Source organism: Schistosoma mansoni, chromosome 2 (genome assembly GCF_000237925.1).
Source record: "Schistosoma mansoni strain Puerto Rico chromosome 2, complete genome".
Classification (NCBI taxonomy): domain Eukaryota; kingdom Metazoa; phylum Platyhelminthes; class Trematoda; order Strigeidida; family Schistosomatidae; genus Schistosoma; species Schistosoma mansoni.
Genome location: NC_031496.1, coordinates 19,845,416 through 19,862,503, shown reverse-complemented (window position 1 = coordinate 19,862,503; position 17,088 = coordinate 19,845,416). Strand labels below are relative to the sequence as shown.

Below are 17,088 nucleotides of genomic sequence, written 5' to 3'. Positions count from 1 at the left end.
TAGCTGGCAAGAAAAATAGGGTATTCCGACCGTCTTTTTTGAATGTCTGATTTTGCGTGAAGTTTCAGACACCTTTCTTGGTCAGTATCAACAATCCGAAGTCCTGAATTGAGGACTTAAACATGGTCTCATTCAATTAAAAATACACATGGTTTACGGAGCTGTATTTGTAACAAGAAAACTCGGTCAGAGTTTTGAATTCTGTTTTCTCTGAACTTAAAATGTATGTGAACAGTATTTTTATGTTTCGAATAGTTTTTTAGATTGGTACTTATTTTTGAACAAATGAAAATTTTTGATATTTTGTAAAACTTAACGATTTGCTTTAGCCTGCATTTTTTCATCAGAGCGAGTAAACGTTAAAGTGTTGATGCAATCAAGAGTAGGAAAAAATCTCATCGTCAACCATTTATGGGTTTTTCACCAATTTCTTGTTCTGAACTGGTCTACTCGCATCCAACAATTAAGTCTGGTTCGATCAAATATTTTACAATTATTACTGGTTGTGAATCTGCGGATCATCAGTTAACATTATGTTTAAAAATTTCTCCCAAAGATATTAACAATCAGGTAGCATCAGGAGATAATGATGTTGCATTATCGTTACGAAAATTCACCTACTAAGCTTACAGAAACAATTATCGTGACAAAACTGTTATGAATTGAGATAAAAATGATAAAAAAATAGTGCCGTAATAACCCCACTCTTTATCATTATTGTACATTAGTAAGCAGAATCTTACGATGGTTGTATTCAAGCATGACTTAATGTATAATATACCTCAGATCTCTAGGAAATGAAGTGAATTCTCTACTACTTAATATGAGTCAAAAGGAAGCATGCGTCTTATTTAATATTATTGACGTGGAGTTTTGCTTTGTTATAGAAAAGTTACCAAATATGGGTTTAGGCTGTACTTTTTTAAGTCTCTATAAAGAGACCGATTTCTGAATTTGAAATAGAGAGTGTTCAAGAAACAAGGTCATGTAATCACACAGGATCTTGCATCAGATATACAAGTGAATATAGGGAAAAATCAGGACAATTCATTTAAATGTAATTATCCCAGTAACTATACTGCATAACTAAAGGAAATGAAACTTCTATTTAAATGGTTATGTGTATTCTATATGTTTTTTATGTACTATGAAACAGATATAAAGTTTTAATTCCTGACTAATTAATCTTGTTAAAGAAGAAGTGATACACGAAAACGACGCATTTCATTCTCCTCTTTACGCAACCGATCACGCAATTCCCGATATTCTCTAACCAATGTATAACTGTTGGGGGTATGCTAAGTAACAAAAAGAAAAAAAATCATAAATCAAATAAAAAAAAACATAACTTAAACAAATCCCAGAGTAATATACAGGATATTTCTTACAAATATGGGCAAATATTTAATTAGTGGTTGATGTATCGACAACTGAAATTTGATGCTATCATTTTTCAACATAAATGGAAACTTTGATATTGTAGATATTTGTTACTCAAATGTTTTATCCAAGGAATCAAATGAGCTTGCTAGAGTGATATACCAAAACGGATTTGAGAGCCTTTTCTTGTCATGAAAAACTTGATAAGTGCACATTGATATGTAACTTCTAAGTATTATGTGACTGATAACTATCAGTTGATGAATTTCAGTGGTTGTTTGATCTATAAAACATCATTTTCTTTTCAGATAAGTGAACTTTTGGGGGGATAACGAAAAAATTATTTAAAAATATGAATTATATAAATCAGTGATTCGAAATATTTATCCATGTCTGATGTTAATTATAATCTATGAATAATAACAGGTCGGGTATATTCACCAAACATAAACACTACCTAAATTGAAAGTGAAATAATTGAATATGTAATGGAAGATTATAACTTGTGAGATAGACGTAAAATAATATCATTTACCTAATGAAAAATAAAAACGAAAAGTTATTTCGGGGGGTTTTGTGCTAATCAAAGAACCTATATGAAATTTACACTGGTTGTAAAATTAGTCAAATATTACTGAAGGTGAATTTCTGAGTTGATCTTCATTTGTTCAAATTCAGTGACTGAAGAGTACAACTATGTGGAGAGTGTGAAAGTTAACATCAATGACATCAGGTGATATTGGTATAAAGTAGCAACTTGACTAAAAATAAAAACGTTAACCACTGTATAACGATATAGTCATCTAAAACTATCATGTTCATTAGGAAAATAGAGACTGATGAGTTCGATCTCGTGTGTTCCCATGTACGGTATTTAACAGTCTTAAAGCGACTATTATAAAACAGTTTCCCGATACTTACTATTTTTCAATCTCTCAGTAAGTAATAAGAAGTAACTTCTTGCTAAATAGTTTTTATATATCCTCCATCTTAAGAATCATAGAAAACAATCGTTATTATTTAATGTGATTGTGGTTAGTTTTATTAAATATTCACTATCAGGCTTTTTTTCCGAAAAGTTCCTTAATAATATTTATATATCCACTGTTAATTATACGTCCATCAGTTTCTGTGATAGTATTGATGAGTGACCTAGATAGAAATTCATCCTATTAACCTTAATGACTTCTAATCATGATTATAATGAGTTAAATATTTTACAAAGGAATATGTTATGTCACCAAAAAGGAATATAATATCTATATTCACTTTTATTGTCTTCTAAAATCTGTTCATATAGAGGTTCGTGTCGTTAATTCGTCCTTTATAAGTAGTCATTTAACCACACTTATTTTTTACACTTGACTTCACATTGACCTATTCAATAGATGTTAGCTAGCAACATCAATCAAACTCTAATCTAAGTCATTATATGTGAAAATTATATTTGAAATAATCTCAGCGATTGAAATTTAAAATAATTCCAACATTTCATCCAGCTAACTCGTTTGAACTTCTTCAGGGTAATAATCCAGATAAGTTAGCTGGACGAAACGTTAGAATTATTTAAATTTCAATCGCTAAGATTATTTCAAACATAATTTTCACATGTAATGACTTATCTATACTCGGCGCCCAATTTTTGTCAAGCTATTCGTTCTAATATTGACGAATATGCGTATAAATCTAATGTAAGTACTTTTAGTGAATACTTTTATGCTTAATAACTGGTACACGAAACCAAACAAAAGTCACTAAATGTGAAAGCTATGTTGTCCCAATTAAGAAAACTTCCAATTATAAATGCAAATTATTTAAAGTCAGTGTGATAACGGTTCAGTATAACGTTCGTTTCATTCTCAACGTAATATTTTATTTAGTAATACGTTGATTTCATTTAAGTCTAATGTTTTTCAGGGCAATATTCTTCGTATTGATTTGTGTAAATTTCATCCAATATGATATAGAGGATACGTTTATGTTGTATTTCTGTATTTTTCTCCTATCTATGATATTCATCGAACAATTACCATGTGTGCATAAGGTCAATATGTGAGTGTATTGGTTAAAGTGGCTGACATGTACTGGAGGGTAAAATAAATCTTCATCTCTTTCAGCAGTCTGTAGTTAAAACGACTTCTATTTTTTCTCCTGCAGATAAATGTTATATTTTTGATTTAAACGAGATTTTTACCTATAATTCCTCTGAGTATTAGAAACTAATAATTACTTATTAAATGATACTCATTATCACAACATACAAAAAAGAACAGAAGTTAATTAAAAATAGTAACTTCCATTGAGAATGGTAGTTGTAGAGATAGTTTGTGTTCTAATAACAGAACCATATGGATAAAATCTTTCTCCTAAAAAAATTGAACTCTCACATCACCTTCATAAGAAGTTATGAATTATGTTAATACACATTCTGGAAAGAAGTCAAAAAGTTACGAGTCAGGGAACAACTATTTAGTTCTATTATGAAATAGCTTAACAAAATCACAGAGCTAAAAGGATTCTGCTTAGTCATTATATACCATACCAATAACTAAACAATTTAGAAAGTAAAGTTTTTCTGAAACTAAACATAATAATTGAATATTTATAATCTCTTACCTTTGGACTTGAACGTGAACTAGGCAATGCACTTTTACGCAATTCACTTTCTTTAATTTCATCCGCTGTCAATTTGAATGTAGCAAACATTTACATATTCATAACTTACGACTTACTAACTTTATTGATTATGAGAAAAAACAATGCATCATGATGAAATTTTTTGTCAGACATCAATTTATTATATTACTGAGATGTTTGGTGAATTTTAACTCGCAACGAATTTTCAGTCAATTTTTTTTCATTATAGTTGAATTCATAAGTTGATGTAAGCTAGACTACCATTGAAAACCTGGAAGCACTGGACGGCTGTTTCATTCTAGTATGAGACTCTTGAGCAATGTGCACCCATGATTTCGCATGTGGGACTCGAACACAGGACCTTCGGTCTCGCTTACATAGACTCATGAATTCAACTACTAAAACTACTACGATCTCTGAAAACCTCCATTCTGATCATTCTTTTATCAATCTAATTTAAGAGGTTGCTGATAATATTTATTAAATTATAAGGAGATATTACTGAAAGGGGACTACTGAATGAACTAATTCCAAAACAGTATATGCTTTCTTTTGTGTGAAATGTTTTACACGAAGCTTGAAGTCCTTTACTTCATCTATTCAAAGACAGGCATTTGGTATAAAAATCAAGCTAACAACTTTCTTTTGGTCACATCCGAAATTGTAATATTACGGCTACTTTTAAGGTGATTAAATGTTTCTAAACTGGTGGTTGGATTGAATCCATTCATTAAGGAACTTCAGAAAATACTATAAATTAAGGGACGATTTACCTACCTGTCACCTGGAAATTTATCACCTGAGGACACAAGCTTAAAGAGTGTTATCATAATCTATTCCTAAAAACAGATTTATTGTAAAAGTAATCTTATCTGCAGAACCACTGAAATAAGTGAGTGCTCGATTATTATTTTTCTTCTAACCTCACTATTCTCACGTCTCCATAAGAAATCGAATATAAGAGATTCATAGCTCGCAACATGGTACGATTAATCCATTCAGTCAGATTTCGTAGTTTATGTTTTGTTGACTCAACCAATGCTCTAAATGGTATAATTCTGATCCACTGTCACTAACGCGTAACAGCTACATATCTTATTGACTGACTTCACACGTCACAACTTTCAAATAGGACGTGGGAAAATTCGTTGCGAAACCAGTCATTTGCAGAGACACGATTTTGTACCTAGAGGAGCTTTGTTAACAATGTTTTTACCAGTTCATCAGTGCACATAACCTATGTTCTGTAATATTTCGAGTAAGCCAAATTGTGAAAGTAAAAGTACTTGTCAGAATATGACTTTATCAAAAAACATACTGTCTGACTAGTAGTTTCAAGTATATTTCAGTATTAAAATTAATAATCATAATTCATCTCAGTCTTTTGAAGGACTCATTCTGGAAATTACCAATTACAATGAGGATTAGAGATTACTTAATTGCTCACTGAAAGAAGTTTATGCGGTCATCACAAGTAGTGATAGAAAATCAAAGACAGTAAGTGGAAAATGTAATCGTAGAAGGTAACAAAAGACACCATTTTAGACCCATCAAAATATAACTATTAAAAGGTCAACTGTTCGTGAGATTATTTCCGAAGAAGACAGAAACGTGATTCCCTGTCACATTACAGGATTGTAAATAAGTTGAACGAACATGGAGCAGACGTAGCTGAGAAGCTAATTCCAGTAGTCGCTGAAGAAGGTGAGTTAGCATTGCCACTAAGACTGGCCGATATATCAAGTAAAATGTGTAAGCTAGTTACATTCCATCAAACAGGTCGCAATCGCTCATTGTTCTAGGTTAGAGGAAAAGAATAAATTTCTCTTGTGATAATCCTAAGGTTTCATAACCATCGAAAGGTTGTATGGTGGTCATAAGTCAACTAGATTTGCGGCCTGTAGTTATGTTTGTAGATTGAATTTGTACTAACTGATTGGTTCTTGAGCATAGACAGATATACTGGTATTTGTCTGTAATTATATTCTTTGACATGAGAGCGGCATATTGCTCCGCGGACCGAGAAATCTCTTAGCTATATCTTTCATGACAAGCTATACCAACTAGGCACTTTAACTCTTTACTACAACAATACCGGTTGAGTCAATGACTGATGGACTGATTTACTTCATTAGGTTCAGATATTCTAGTTTAGTTTATATAGTCACGATCTGTGATTGAAGACTTTGGGGAACGTCGAGGTAGTAGTTTGCCTTCAGCTAATTTGATAATGTACATGAACATACCACACACAATAGATTTTTTCTTTTGTTTAATAATGGTTACAACTAAGTGAATTCAAGTCCAAACTATACCTTCTTCCGTATTATGTCCGTATATTCTTACTTACTCGGTTATATGATCTCATAAAGTTATTTCCAACATTCTAGAACTATAACTCCAATTACGCATAAAATTCATTTGGAACAATTGAAACCTCATTACAATGTTTACCTTCAGAAAAATATACCATTTCCTGATAAATGATTAATTGTTCAGTTTTCACATATGATAATAACTTGAGCTAAATAAACTCAGAAAATTATATGTAACTGGGAAGAAAGCAACGAAATACAATGAATCCATTGTATTCTACAAATACAGTTGTTTTTGTTCTCTTTAAGGTCGTACTTACTGCTATCATTTAATTATGAACCACTGAAGATTATTGAAACCAAGATATTGTTCTCAATGCCTATTTATAACTTAAAGTCTTAAGGTCGTCCTCTGCTTTTGTTTATTTCCTTAAAACCATATTTTTGTATGTTTTGACACTGTTTTACGTCTTATCATGTTAATTTTCTATTTAGGATATTTGTTATTTGATTAGCGGTGGGATCAAGAATACACATATTGTCCTACTCAAGAATCATAAGTCGGATGTGCCTGTACCCCAGTGTTGATTTTCATACTGAGACTCGAACCCAATGCCTTTTTTAATCTAGACAACTACCTGTTGCCTAATAAGTTGCTTTATTTGGAGACTCAGTAACTTGTTCATTGGGTATAGAAGTATAAGTGAGGGTTCGTAGTTCCCCGTTTTTGATATTTAGGACTGCGATGAATCAGTTTTTGTTGCCACATGTCTGTCATGACCGGATTGCCTTTATGTAGACGTTAGTAACAAATTTTATTACATTTGGGGTGAAAATATGGTGTATGCTAAAGTGGACTGGTACACATTTGTTTCAATTCTACATTGTTTATAACCAACTGACTGATGTATAAACTGAGATATAAAGAGTTTAGAAACGATGTATTACTTACTTCTAGCTGACTTAATGTTTCTTGTCGGTACAGATGATCTAAAAGTGTGTAAAAATCGATTCATATATTTATTGTTAGTTAATCTTCGTTAGGAGGGAGAAAAATGTATAACTCAGTAATTCAGTTATAGCGGTTAGTTAAAACAGTTGATCTACTAATAGTGTAGGTTTCACACATATATTAAGTTACTGATTTCTTTTCTGTAAAGCATTACATATTTTAAGGTATTTAAATCTGACCGTTGTGCAGATAAGTAAATGATGTATAAATTGTTATATTTTTGATATAGTTTTGATCAGCGGTTAGAGCTGTAATGAACATGTTGTTGGTAACTAAATTATTCTTCATTTACACTCTTGATTTTTTTTTACATCAATGCATATCATTCTTGTTACATTGCAACAAGTAGAGAATAGATGTTTTACCACAGTCCTAGTAAGTAGCCATTTCAGTGCTTTATCAAAAGAAGATAAACTTAAAAATAAGAAAAAAGAAGGACTTTTATTTCATTGACGTAATATAAATGATGTACTTTTAATAACTGTTCTCGCATATACACAAAAGCTCTTCGATATCACTTTATATGGTAATTACTGTTGATGTACTTTTTTCATTAAATAGACGAAAACACTAGGTCATCAATGGCTCCTAAGAAAACTCAGAAAAATGTTCAATGGGTTTATTTAACCCACTTGTCAAGGGTGTTATATTCATGGAGATTTTATTAATTTCATAGTTGAATTCATTAGTCAATTGAAGCTAGACCACAATGGAAAACCTGGAAACACTGGACAGTCGTTTAGTCCTATTATGGTACTCCTCAGCAGTGCGGAGCTACGATCCCGCCTTGTGAGATTCAAACTCAGGACCTATGAATTTCGCGCGCGAGCGTTTAACATCTGGACAACTGAGCCGGCATTCAACGGTGTTAATGTCTAAATTTAACCAATCCACAAAATTGTGCCACCATCCACCATTGTATTCAATGAGTCTAAATCTCACAACAGACCCGGTTGAACTCCATTGGTCACTGCTTCTTACTAGAACTCCAGGAAATACCTCTTGAAGCCAGTCACTAGTGAGCATATGGTTATTATCAAAAGGGATTTTGTGGAGATTTAAGTAATTTTATAGTTGAATTCATGAGATAGTAACTCACTGAAGAAAATGGTGGATGGTGGCGCAATTTCGTGGATTAGTTGAAGTTAGACATTAACACCGCTAGACGTCGGCTCAATGGTCTAGAGGTTAGACGCTCGTGCGCGAGACTGATAGGCCCTGAGTTTGAATCTCACAAGGCGGGATCGTAGATGCGCACTGCTGAGGAGTACCACAATAGGACTAAACGACTGTCCAGTGTTTCCAGGTTTTCTATGGTGGTCTAGCTTCAAATGACTCATGATTTCAACCATAAAATTACTGAAATCTCCACAAAACCCCTTCTGATAAGCAATGATTCCATCTAAGTAACAAACTGATGCAAAAAGTAACTAACTGAAACCTTAACACTATATGGAAACCAAAATAGATACAAAATATGCAAAGAAAAATAGGTGATCTAAATAAAAATTGTGATTCTTTTTAAATAGTATACAATAGGTTAATAAAACCATGAGTGTGTCGAAAAACCATGATGAAGATGTGATCGCATCAGATGACTGAAAATCATTTGTTTTATTCTCCTTTTCAGTTAAACCACTAGGTAACCTGATAAGTTAGTCTTATGCATGTAATGTATCCTAGTTTACTCAACCAAAAGTAACTAACGAAAGATTTAGAACTATATGGTGTTTTCGAAGGTATTTCAATCAATTCTACTATGTAATAGATAATGTTTATTTATGAAGAACAGATCGAAACCAGACATTTGAGATGAATTACATGCTTTCATCTTAGTAAGTAACTTATTTCATTGAAAAAATTTAGTCAAATTTTCACGTTTTTTGGCAGCAATCATGATAAGTCTTCAGAAAACTATCACATGAGAGAAAGACTTAAGAAGACATTTTTCATAATAGTAAATCGGTAAAATGTTTGTTACATTAAATCTATGATAAAGTTATTATAGAACATACCTAATAGTTGATATGTAACCATAAGTTGATGAAACTGGGCGGATTCTATCAAGAATTAATTTGACTTCATTTGTAAGATTTCGATTCCTTTCATGTGCATTTTCAAAACCTTCACTTTTATCCTCCTCTTTTTTAAATTCACATTCTTCTGCTGCTTCATCTACTACTAACTGATCATCAGTAGTATTGACAACATTTAAAGTTGGTATTTTAACTTGTTCCAGATTTGAACTCATTAAATCATCTTTTTGATTTATGGACACTTCACTTGGATCAATTTTGCGTCTACCACTTTCAAAACGAACAGATTTGCATCCGTCATGTATGGTGTTATCTGCTTGAAATTGATTTGTTTCTAAATGTCCTGATGCATCGATTGTGTTGTCATGGTCGATTGTTCTAATAATGATTTGTTTGCCTGGTAGAAGTTGTTTAATTGGATTCTGTAAATGGGAAAGAATACATATTATAACTTGTATTTACTATTTATACTGTACATATAACTGGTTTTTAGTGAATGCAATAATTTAGAATATAACTCAAAAAACAGTGAACGTTATGAGTTGGTTGAAAAGAAAGCTCATTTCATGCAATTTGCAGATCAAAAGATTTGTAGACAGTTAAAATAATAATGTATCAAGAGAGTCTAATCTGTTCTAGTTGTTTTCTCCATCAAATACACAATGATGCTTTGCTCCATCTTCAGATATATAAATTCACTGGACTAAGTAGACCTATCATGGAATGTTCTTATCTTCTAGTTCCAAGTAGCTTGATCAACTGCAAGTTTCCTGTTTACGTAAAGCAAATATCAGCGTGACGTTTTTGAATGTATGCGCCTGGCAAAGTATGAAAACAGTACATTAAATACGAGCTAGTCACTGGCCCTCACATGACCATTATTAGAACCAGGGTTTAGACAGATTATGAAATTTGAAGTAATTTGTATAAACTGAATAGGATAAGACTTTGAAGACTTTTTATGATTAGTATTAGTTCGCTTCCTGTTACTTATACGAACTGACGTAATTAATTGATGAAGCTTTATGTTTCATTGAAGATTAATGAGCTGAAATTATAGACTAGACACTAAAATTTAATGAAGTTAGAGTCACATTGTTCGTATTTTCAATATCTTGTCGAGAAAATTTTTAGTGGTTTCAAACAAGTAATCGATACAAATTGCGTATGGATTGATAATGTAACTGGTAAATGTTTAGATTATTAGAATTTTATTTCCTTAAAAAAGTACAAAATCTAATGACATATTTTCACTTACTATTTGTTCACAGCTCTTCAGTGGACTTATTCTATTCCCAACTGATGTTTCTCCATCACATAGCATATCTACTTCATAATGCCAATGTCTTAATTTACTTTCGATTAGACTTATATTTTCAGAACTTGTTTCCCAATCATACAAAGAGAAACCTATTTAAAAAATAGAAACAATAGTTTTATTACTAAAATTGAAGGTATAAAATTCATGATCCGAAAATATATGTAATTCAGATTATAAAATAATCAGTATAAAACGCTAAACTAAAACTATTTATTATTTAGATTAACTGAATAGTTATTCATAGATATGTTGTAGTGGATGCTAATCACAAAGATGTTTATAAGTCGTAAGTAGCGGAACATGGCATTGAAGTTGAAACAATTTTCGAACAAAGTGAAGAGTTTGAATGTATCGAAGGAACAGCGTTGGTAGAACACTTGAAGGCCAGTCAAGAAGACAGTTTAGGTTCTAGAACACAATGGAACATGCAAATGGATCATTGAAAGCAATGTGTATGTATTATGTACATACTTTGTAACTAATGCGTGACTGAACAATTAAATTAACATAAAGAAACTACTAGTAACTAGTATTAACTTCAGACATTATAGATTGATACAAGGAATTGTGATTTATTAATATTAGGTATTATTTTGTAGGAGGATCGGATGCAGATGTAAAGGCGAGGATTGGCAAAGCAAAGGCAGCATTTCTACAATTGAAGAACATATGGAACTCAAAACAACTGTCAACTAATTTCAAAGTGAGAATCTTCGATACGAACGTCAAGACAGTCCTACTGTACGGAGCTGAAACGTGGAGAACTACAACGACCATCGTCAAGAAGGTACAGGTATGTATAAACAGTTGTCTACGCAAAATACTCAACATTCACTGGCCGGATACTATCAGCAACAGCCTTTTGCGGGAGAGGACAAACCAGCTTCCAGCTGAACAGGAAATTAGGAAAAGACTTTGGAAGTAGATAGGAGATAACATTAAGTAAATCACCAATGTGCATCATGAGGCACGCCCCAACTTGGAATCCGAAAGGGAAACGGAACAAAGGAAGGCCAAAGAACACATTACGACGGGAAATAGAAGCAGATATGAAAAGAATGAATGCTAACTGGAAAGAATTGGAAAGAATTGCCCAGGACAGGGTTGGATGGAGAATGCTGGTATGAGGCCTATGCTCCTCGACGAGGGGTAACAGGCGTAAGTAAGTAATTATTCTTTGATTCTAGTATGAATTCTATTTTTATATGAAACACTATGATGTACATTTTAAATGTAATTTATTTAAATATTTCAGTTTTACAGATGAATAATTTCAAAGCAATATCCAGATTTATATTCCGACCAAGGACAGACCTTTCATCATTTTTTTTTCAACTAATAACAATCGAGTTATCACAATCAAACTTTTGATAAAACTTTCACTTATTATTTTAAAATTATTGGTGTTGAATTAATTTTACATCTTATAGGAACAACCGTTATTTCTCACTTTTTATTCAGTTCAATAATCTTTAAAAAAAGTTTTTCCTAATGTGAACTCTTTCGGAACTTCCATGTTATGCAGACTACTTGGTTGGGGTCCGCATAACTATCATAATCAATGATTGAAAACTCTGGGTGACATGACTAAGAGTTGATTACAATGGCGTAGGTGTATACACTCTCTGTCTTCCCTTAAACTGTGTGAATAAAATTGCTTTATATCTTTCTTTCTACCAACTAATTCTTTCTTCTTGTACTATATCCTTATACAAAATCTTTTTTTTATATATTACTACCATTGAAGTAATTACTTCTATGAATTTGGTGTTCATTTTGTTGTGTTAATGAGGTGTGGCAACTTGGACCGATGCATATATGTGCCTGGTCCTACGTTATAGCTGACTGACTGATTCTATGTTAGTCTAGAATACTAAATAATTTTCATAGTTGAAATCATGAGTCAATTGAAGCTAGACCACCATGGAAAATCTGGAAGCACTGGAAGGCCGTTTCGTCCTATTATGGGACTCCTCAGCAGTGCGCACTCACGATCCCGCACTCGTGAGGTTCGAACCCAGGACCTCCACGAAACCCCTTCTGATCTACTAAATAACTATTGTTTCTTTATTAGAAAGAAAAATAATTATCTCTCCACAATGTTCATTGTTGAATGTTTTAAAACAACTCAAAAATAACAACAGTATGATATGAAAAGCTAATTAAAACAAATAATCAGCTAACTGATTCATATATATAATCATACCAACAAAGATTTAAAAATATGAAGTCATAGATTTTATAAACTCTTCAGTAAATCCTATAAAAAGAAAACTGTACTACAACATAGCTGAGGAGAAAATAAAATCATTATTAGATCTTACTGTACAAATACTAATTGTGTTGTTTTAAATTACACAACATTTAATTTGAATAAAAATTCCATTATTTATAAATAATATAGAGTTCATTAGAGGATTCGGACCCCCCGAAAAAACCCAGTCACATGTGAAATTCCAAATCCAAAAGACCAGCAATTCACAAATCTCTTGACTTGAGATATATACGAATCAATTACGCTGTCAGAGGTACAGTCAGAAAGAAATTGTGTCATTCAGTTTAATAAATAAGTAACTAATTTTAAAACGTACCATAAATCACAGAAAAACACCTGGTTATGTCTAATAGGAATGACAGCAATCAACGCAAATGAACTGAATGCTATATTTTGGAATAAGAATGCTGACAAGGCTAAAAATAGATTCAGAGAGTAGAATGCATATCAAAAACTACACAGTCGAAGGAAGAAGAAATAGAGTTGAAAGTAGATGCAAAATAATTAAAACAAGAAAATAAGTACATATAGATGGAATAAGTGGTTTGTTGCATAAACGAAACGTTGGATTTCAGAAAATGAAACATAAAAACAATTCAATATAACTCAAACTACTGTGCTTTGATATTTAGTGTAACATTATACGAAAGATGGATAAAAGGAAGATAATGAAGAAAGTGCAAAGCAGATTTAACAGTGAGCTTTGAAGTAAAGTGGTCAAAGCAATTGATGACTATGGATCAAATAATGTTCATAACTCATCCATGTAGAATTTATTCCATTAAGTTTAAAATATGTTATTATAGAATTAGTTGAGATTCGAGGAATCTCTCTTATTCTGTTTTTCCATTAAAGTACTCATAGTGTACAGATTGCTTAGTTTTATTAAACTGTCCCAAATGGCGTATTAAATACAAAATGTGTGTTTTTAATTAAGCTTACTTGGTAATCTTTCATTTAGCTCGGTATTATTCGATCTATTAGTAGTTGGTTCTTTGAAATCACTATTATTATTTCCAGAAACTGTATCAAATCCAGAATAAGCTGAATTAAAGCGTTTGTTAGCCAAACTACTTTCAGTATTTCTTTTCTGATATTGATCAGCTGAATATCTCTTTGTTCTTAGTGTCAATATATTGTCCTTTAGTTTGTGAATTCGCTGTCGTCTTGTTCGAAATTCTGTCTCATTCTTTATTGAAATGAATTTAAAACGTGAGCAAAAGTGGCTATTATATTAAGGATATTGTCTTAAGTATTTAGAAATCAAGTTAAAGTAATACTCATGCAGCTCATTTATTAAGATATATGTGGTAAGATAGGTTTTCACTGCGGTAAAAAGCTTTGTTCAAGAAAACTTAAATTTATAAAGTCATCAAGCCGGAATAATTGTAAGATATTAACAAGAAGCTGAACTCTTAAATTTTGTGCCAGCTGATTTGCACCGATGTGGTTCATGTACGAGGAAAAATAAAATACGTTGCTTAAATGAAATTCATATAATTTAGTAACACACATAAAGTATCTAGCCCTAATTAAGTCCTTGATGATGTTTGCGACTAGGCTAATAAATTGTCTGGCTTCGAAGCTCTGAATGAAAGATACTTCTTGCAGTCAATTAGCACCATTTACGAGAGAAAATGTTTTGTTACACATATACAAAGATTGATTATTGTCGAATTTCTGTGATTTTGCTTCTGTTCGTTCAAAAACGATTTACAGAAATTTTCATATTGAACTAAATGTTGAACAGACTTCAACACCCCATCAATGATTTTTTACTTTACCACATTAATTAGATTATGCTAGTCCACCTTAAGAATTGTTTATAACGGATTATCATCCTTATCTATAAACTATCCTTGATCTCAATGATAATGGTTTTCACTTCTGGAAAATCGTTTTCGAAAACATTATCATGGAGCACGCTTAGAAAAAACTACTTCATCAAAAACAAATTCTTTACTTCATAATGCTTCTCATTCTAAATTTAAATCCCAAATTAATTGAATTCCATGGTAAATCTAAGAGAATCCCGCCTCACGAGATCCGAACTCAGGACCTAACAGTCTCGCCCACGAGCGCGAACGCTGTCCAGTGCTTCCAGGTTTTCCATGGTGGTCTAGTATATCTTTTTGTTAACATGATTTTTTAAACGCTATAAGGTTTTTTTAAAAATCTAACTTCACTAGAAGATAACCTGATGTAAGGTAAAAAAAATCATACACAATAAGTATATAAAACAAGATTTTTCCCTCTAACACTACCCATCTCATCGATTTAATGTGGGTAATAAGGTGGGATACGGGAGCTAATATTTGAATAATTCATATTACATTTCATAAAAGTTATATTATACTTCGTTTTTTGCTTTATATCGACCAACATTAAAATAACACATGAATGGATAGAAGTGAGTTAACCTTCATCATCTAAATTCACAATTCTGCCTGTAGCTCTTCTAGAGTTACTGTCGGTCCCAAGCCGTGGTAAAGAAGGAGGGTTGGGCATGAGGTTGGCGACCCCATCCCGTAGAAGAGTAACTCGCTAAAAAAATCACTAACCAAAAACGCTATGCAATATATTATACAACCCGCAAAAAAATAAATCAAGGTCAATTTAAAGGATGATTGACTTAATATTTATTACAAACATCAGATTTGTTTTTAAAAAGCAAAAGAAATATCAACGCTAATTATGTTAACTTTTCAAAATATACCTAACTACAGTAAACAATTAATAAAGTGAAAAACAAAACAAAAGCATTGACTAACTGTTCAATTTCAAATATTTTTTTTATTTGAACACATAAATATTGGCACGAAGGGGCACCAGATATAAATGCACTGCACAAATCTCATTTCATTTGTCTGAGCGATGTGATACTGTCCAGGTGCCCAATCTGATTCGGGTGGTTTTCTTAGGGGACCACACCCGGAGCCTTTGACCTAAAAATCTGATCCACAAGGCAGTAGAGCATCGTAAGGAGATGCAGTCTCATGGTAGCCGGTGACTAACAATCGGTTCATACGCCATTTGTTCCCTCAGGATACTGGAGCCCATGTGCACCATTGGTTTGGAATCAGGGTTTTCCAACTCCCCCAGATGAACTTTCCATGTCCACCAACTCGGTTGAAGCGCCGGACATTCGCTTTTCGTCCTCTCAATTTCGTAAACAACACCCCCGCCACGAAAAGGCAGTCAGTAGTACTCCCCTGGAAGAGGTTATATACGCGTGGGCATATGAGAGCGTCTCGAGAGGGAGAGCGGACTCTTGCCACTCTTGGCCGTACCAGGGCATTCGGGGGCTATTCGCTTCTCGGCTCTCTGAGCTAAGATCATGTGTAATTTCAAATATAACTTAATGTAATATGTAATATGAATACGATAGTAATAGATTTTAATTCTGTTTTCTTTTTCAAACTTATAGTAATCAATTAATAATAAAAGACTGAACAAAAATTGAACAATAATATTATCTCATTCAATGTACAATAAAAATGTACCCCATAAAACTAAAATCAATAAGGGAAAAAAAAGGGACGAAAGAAATATATAACAAGTAAGATTTTACTGTCAATTGTTCAATAGTGACGTATTAGTTATTTTAAAATGATTAAATTAAACAAAAGAATTGTATCTTTATAGAAAGTCTAAATGTAATGAAGTAAGCATTTCATATAGTAGGTAATATATTTAAAGTATTTTATTATTTTCAATATTCATTTTTCATAAAATAAAACAAGCCATCTAGAAATATGACGTAAATTTTTTGTTTCCATGATAGATACTATATAACTTGTAATCAATATATTGGTGTTATGTAATGTTGGCAAAAATTTGTAATTACATCATAAGGTGAAATAATCTAACTGCTTTCAATAAATGAAATATGATATGAAAAATTCAATAAGATATTTTGTTGATTTATGTTTTACAATAAATTTTTAAAAAGAAATAATTAGATTCATTTAGTATTACTTGTTTGAATCTTCCCATTGATGTTTAGGACTGCAACTGGTCAGTCTTATATTGGCATATGTGCACACTGTGTGTATTGCATTGATATAACCTTATTTCACAAGCATTGTAAGGAAAGATGGATAGTGTCTAGC

The 17,088-nt window shown here is 32.2% G+C and overlaps 1 protein-coding gene across 1 annotated transcript in view; it reads right to left on the bottom strand.

The window, feature by feature from the left end:
• Positions 1 to 1,190: 1,190 nt before the first annotated feature.
• Positions 1,191 to 17,088, bottom strand: part of Smp_147320 (putative camp-dependent protein kinase regulatory chain) — a gene marked incomplete at both ends in the record, with an annotated part of 30,673 nt that continues 14,775 nt past the window's right edge. The window contains 6 exons of the mRNA XM_018796013.1: positions 1,191 to 1,298; positions 3,997 to 4,061; positions 7,285 to 7,322; positions 9,360 to 9,802; positions 10,639 to 10,790; positions 13,919 to 14,165. Of these exons, the coding sequence (XP_018650268.1) occupies positions 1,191 to 1,298; positions 3,997 to 4,061; positions 7,285 to 7,322; positions 9,360 to 9,802; positions 10,639 to 10,790; positions 13,919 to 14,165 (1,053 nt within the window). The remainder of the gene's footprint in view (positions 1,299 to 3,996; positions 4,062 to 7,284; positions 7,323 to 9,359; positions 9,803 to 10,638; positions 10,791 to 13,918; positions 14,166 to 17,088) is intronic.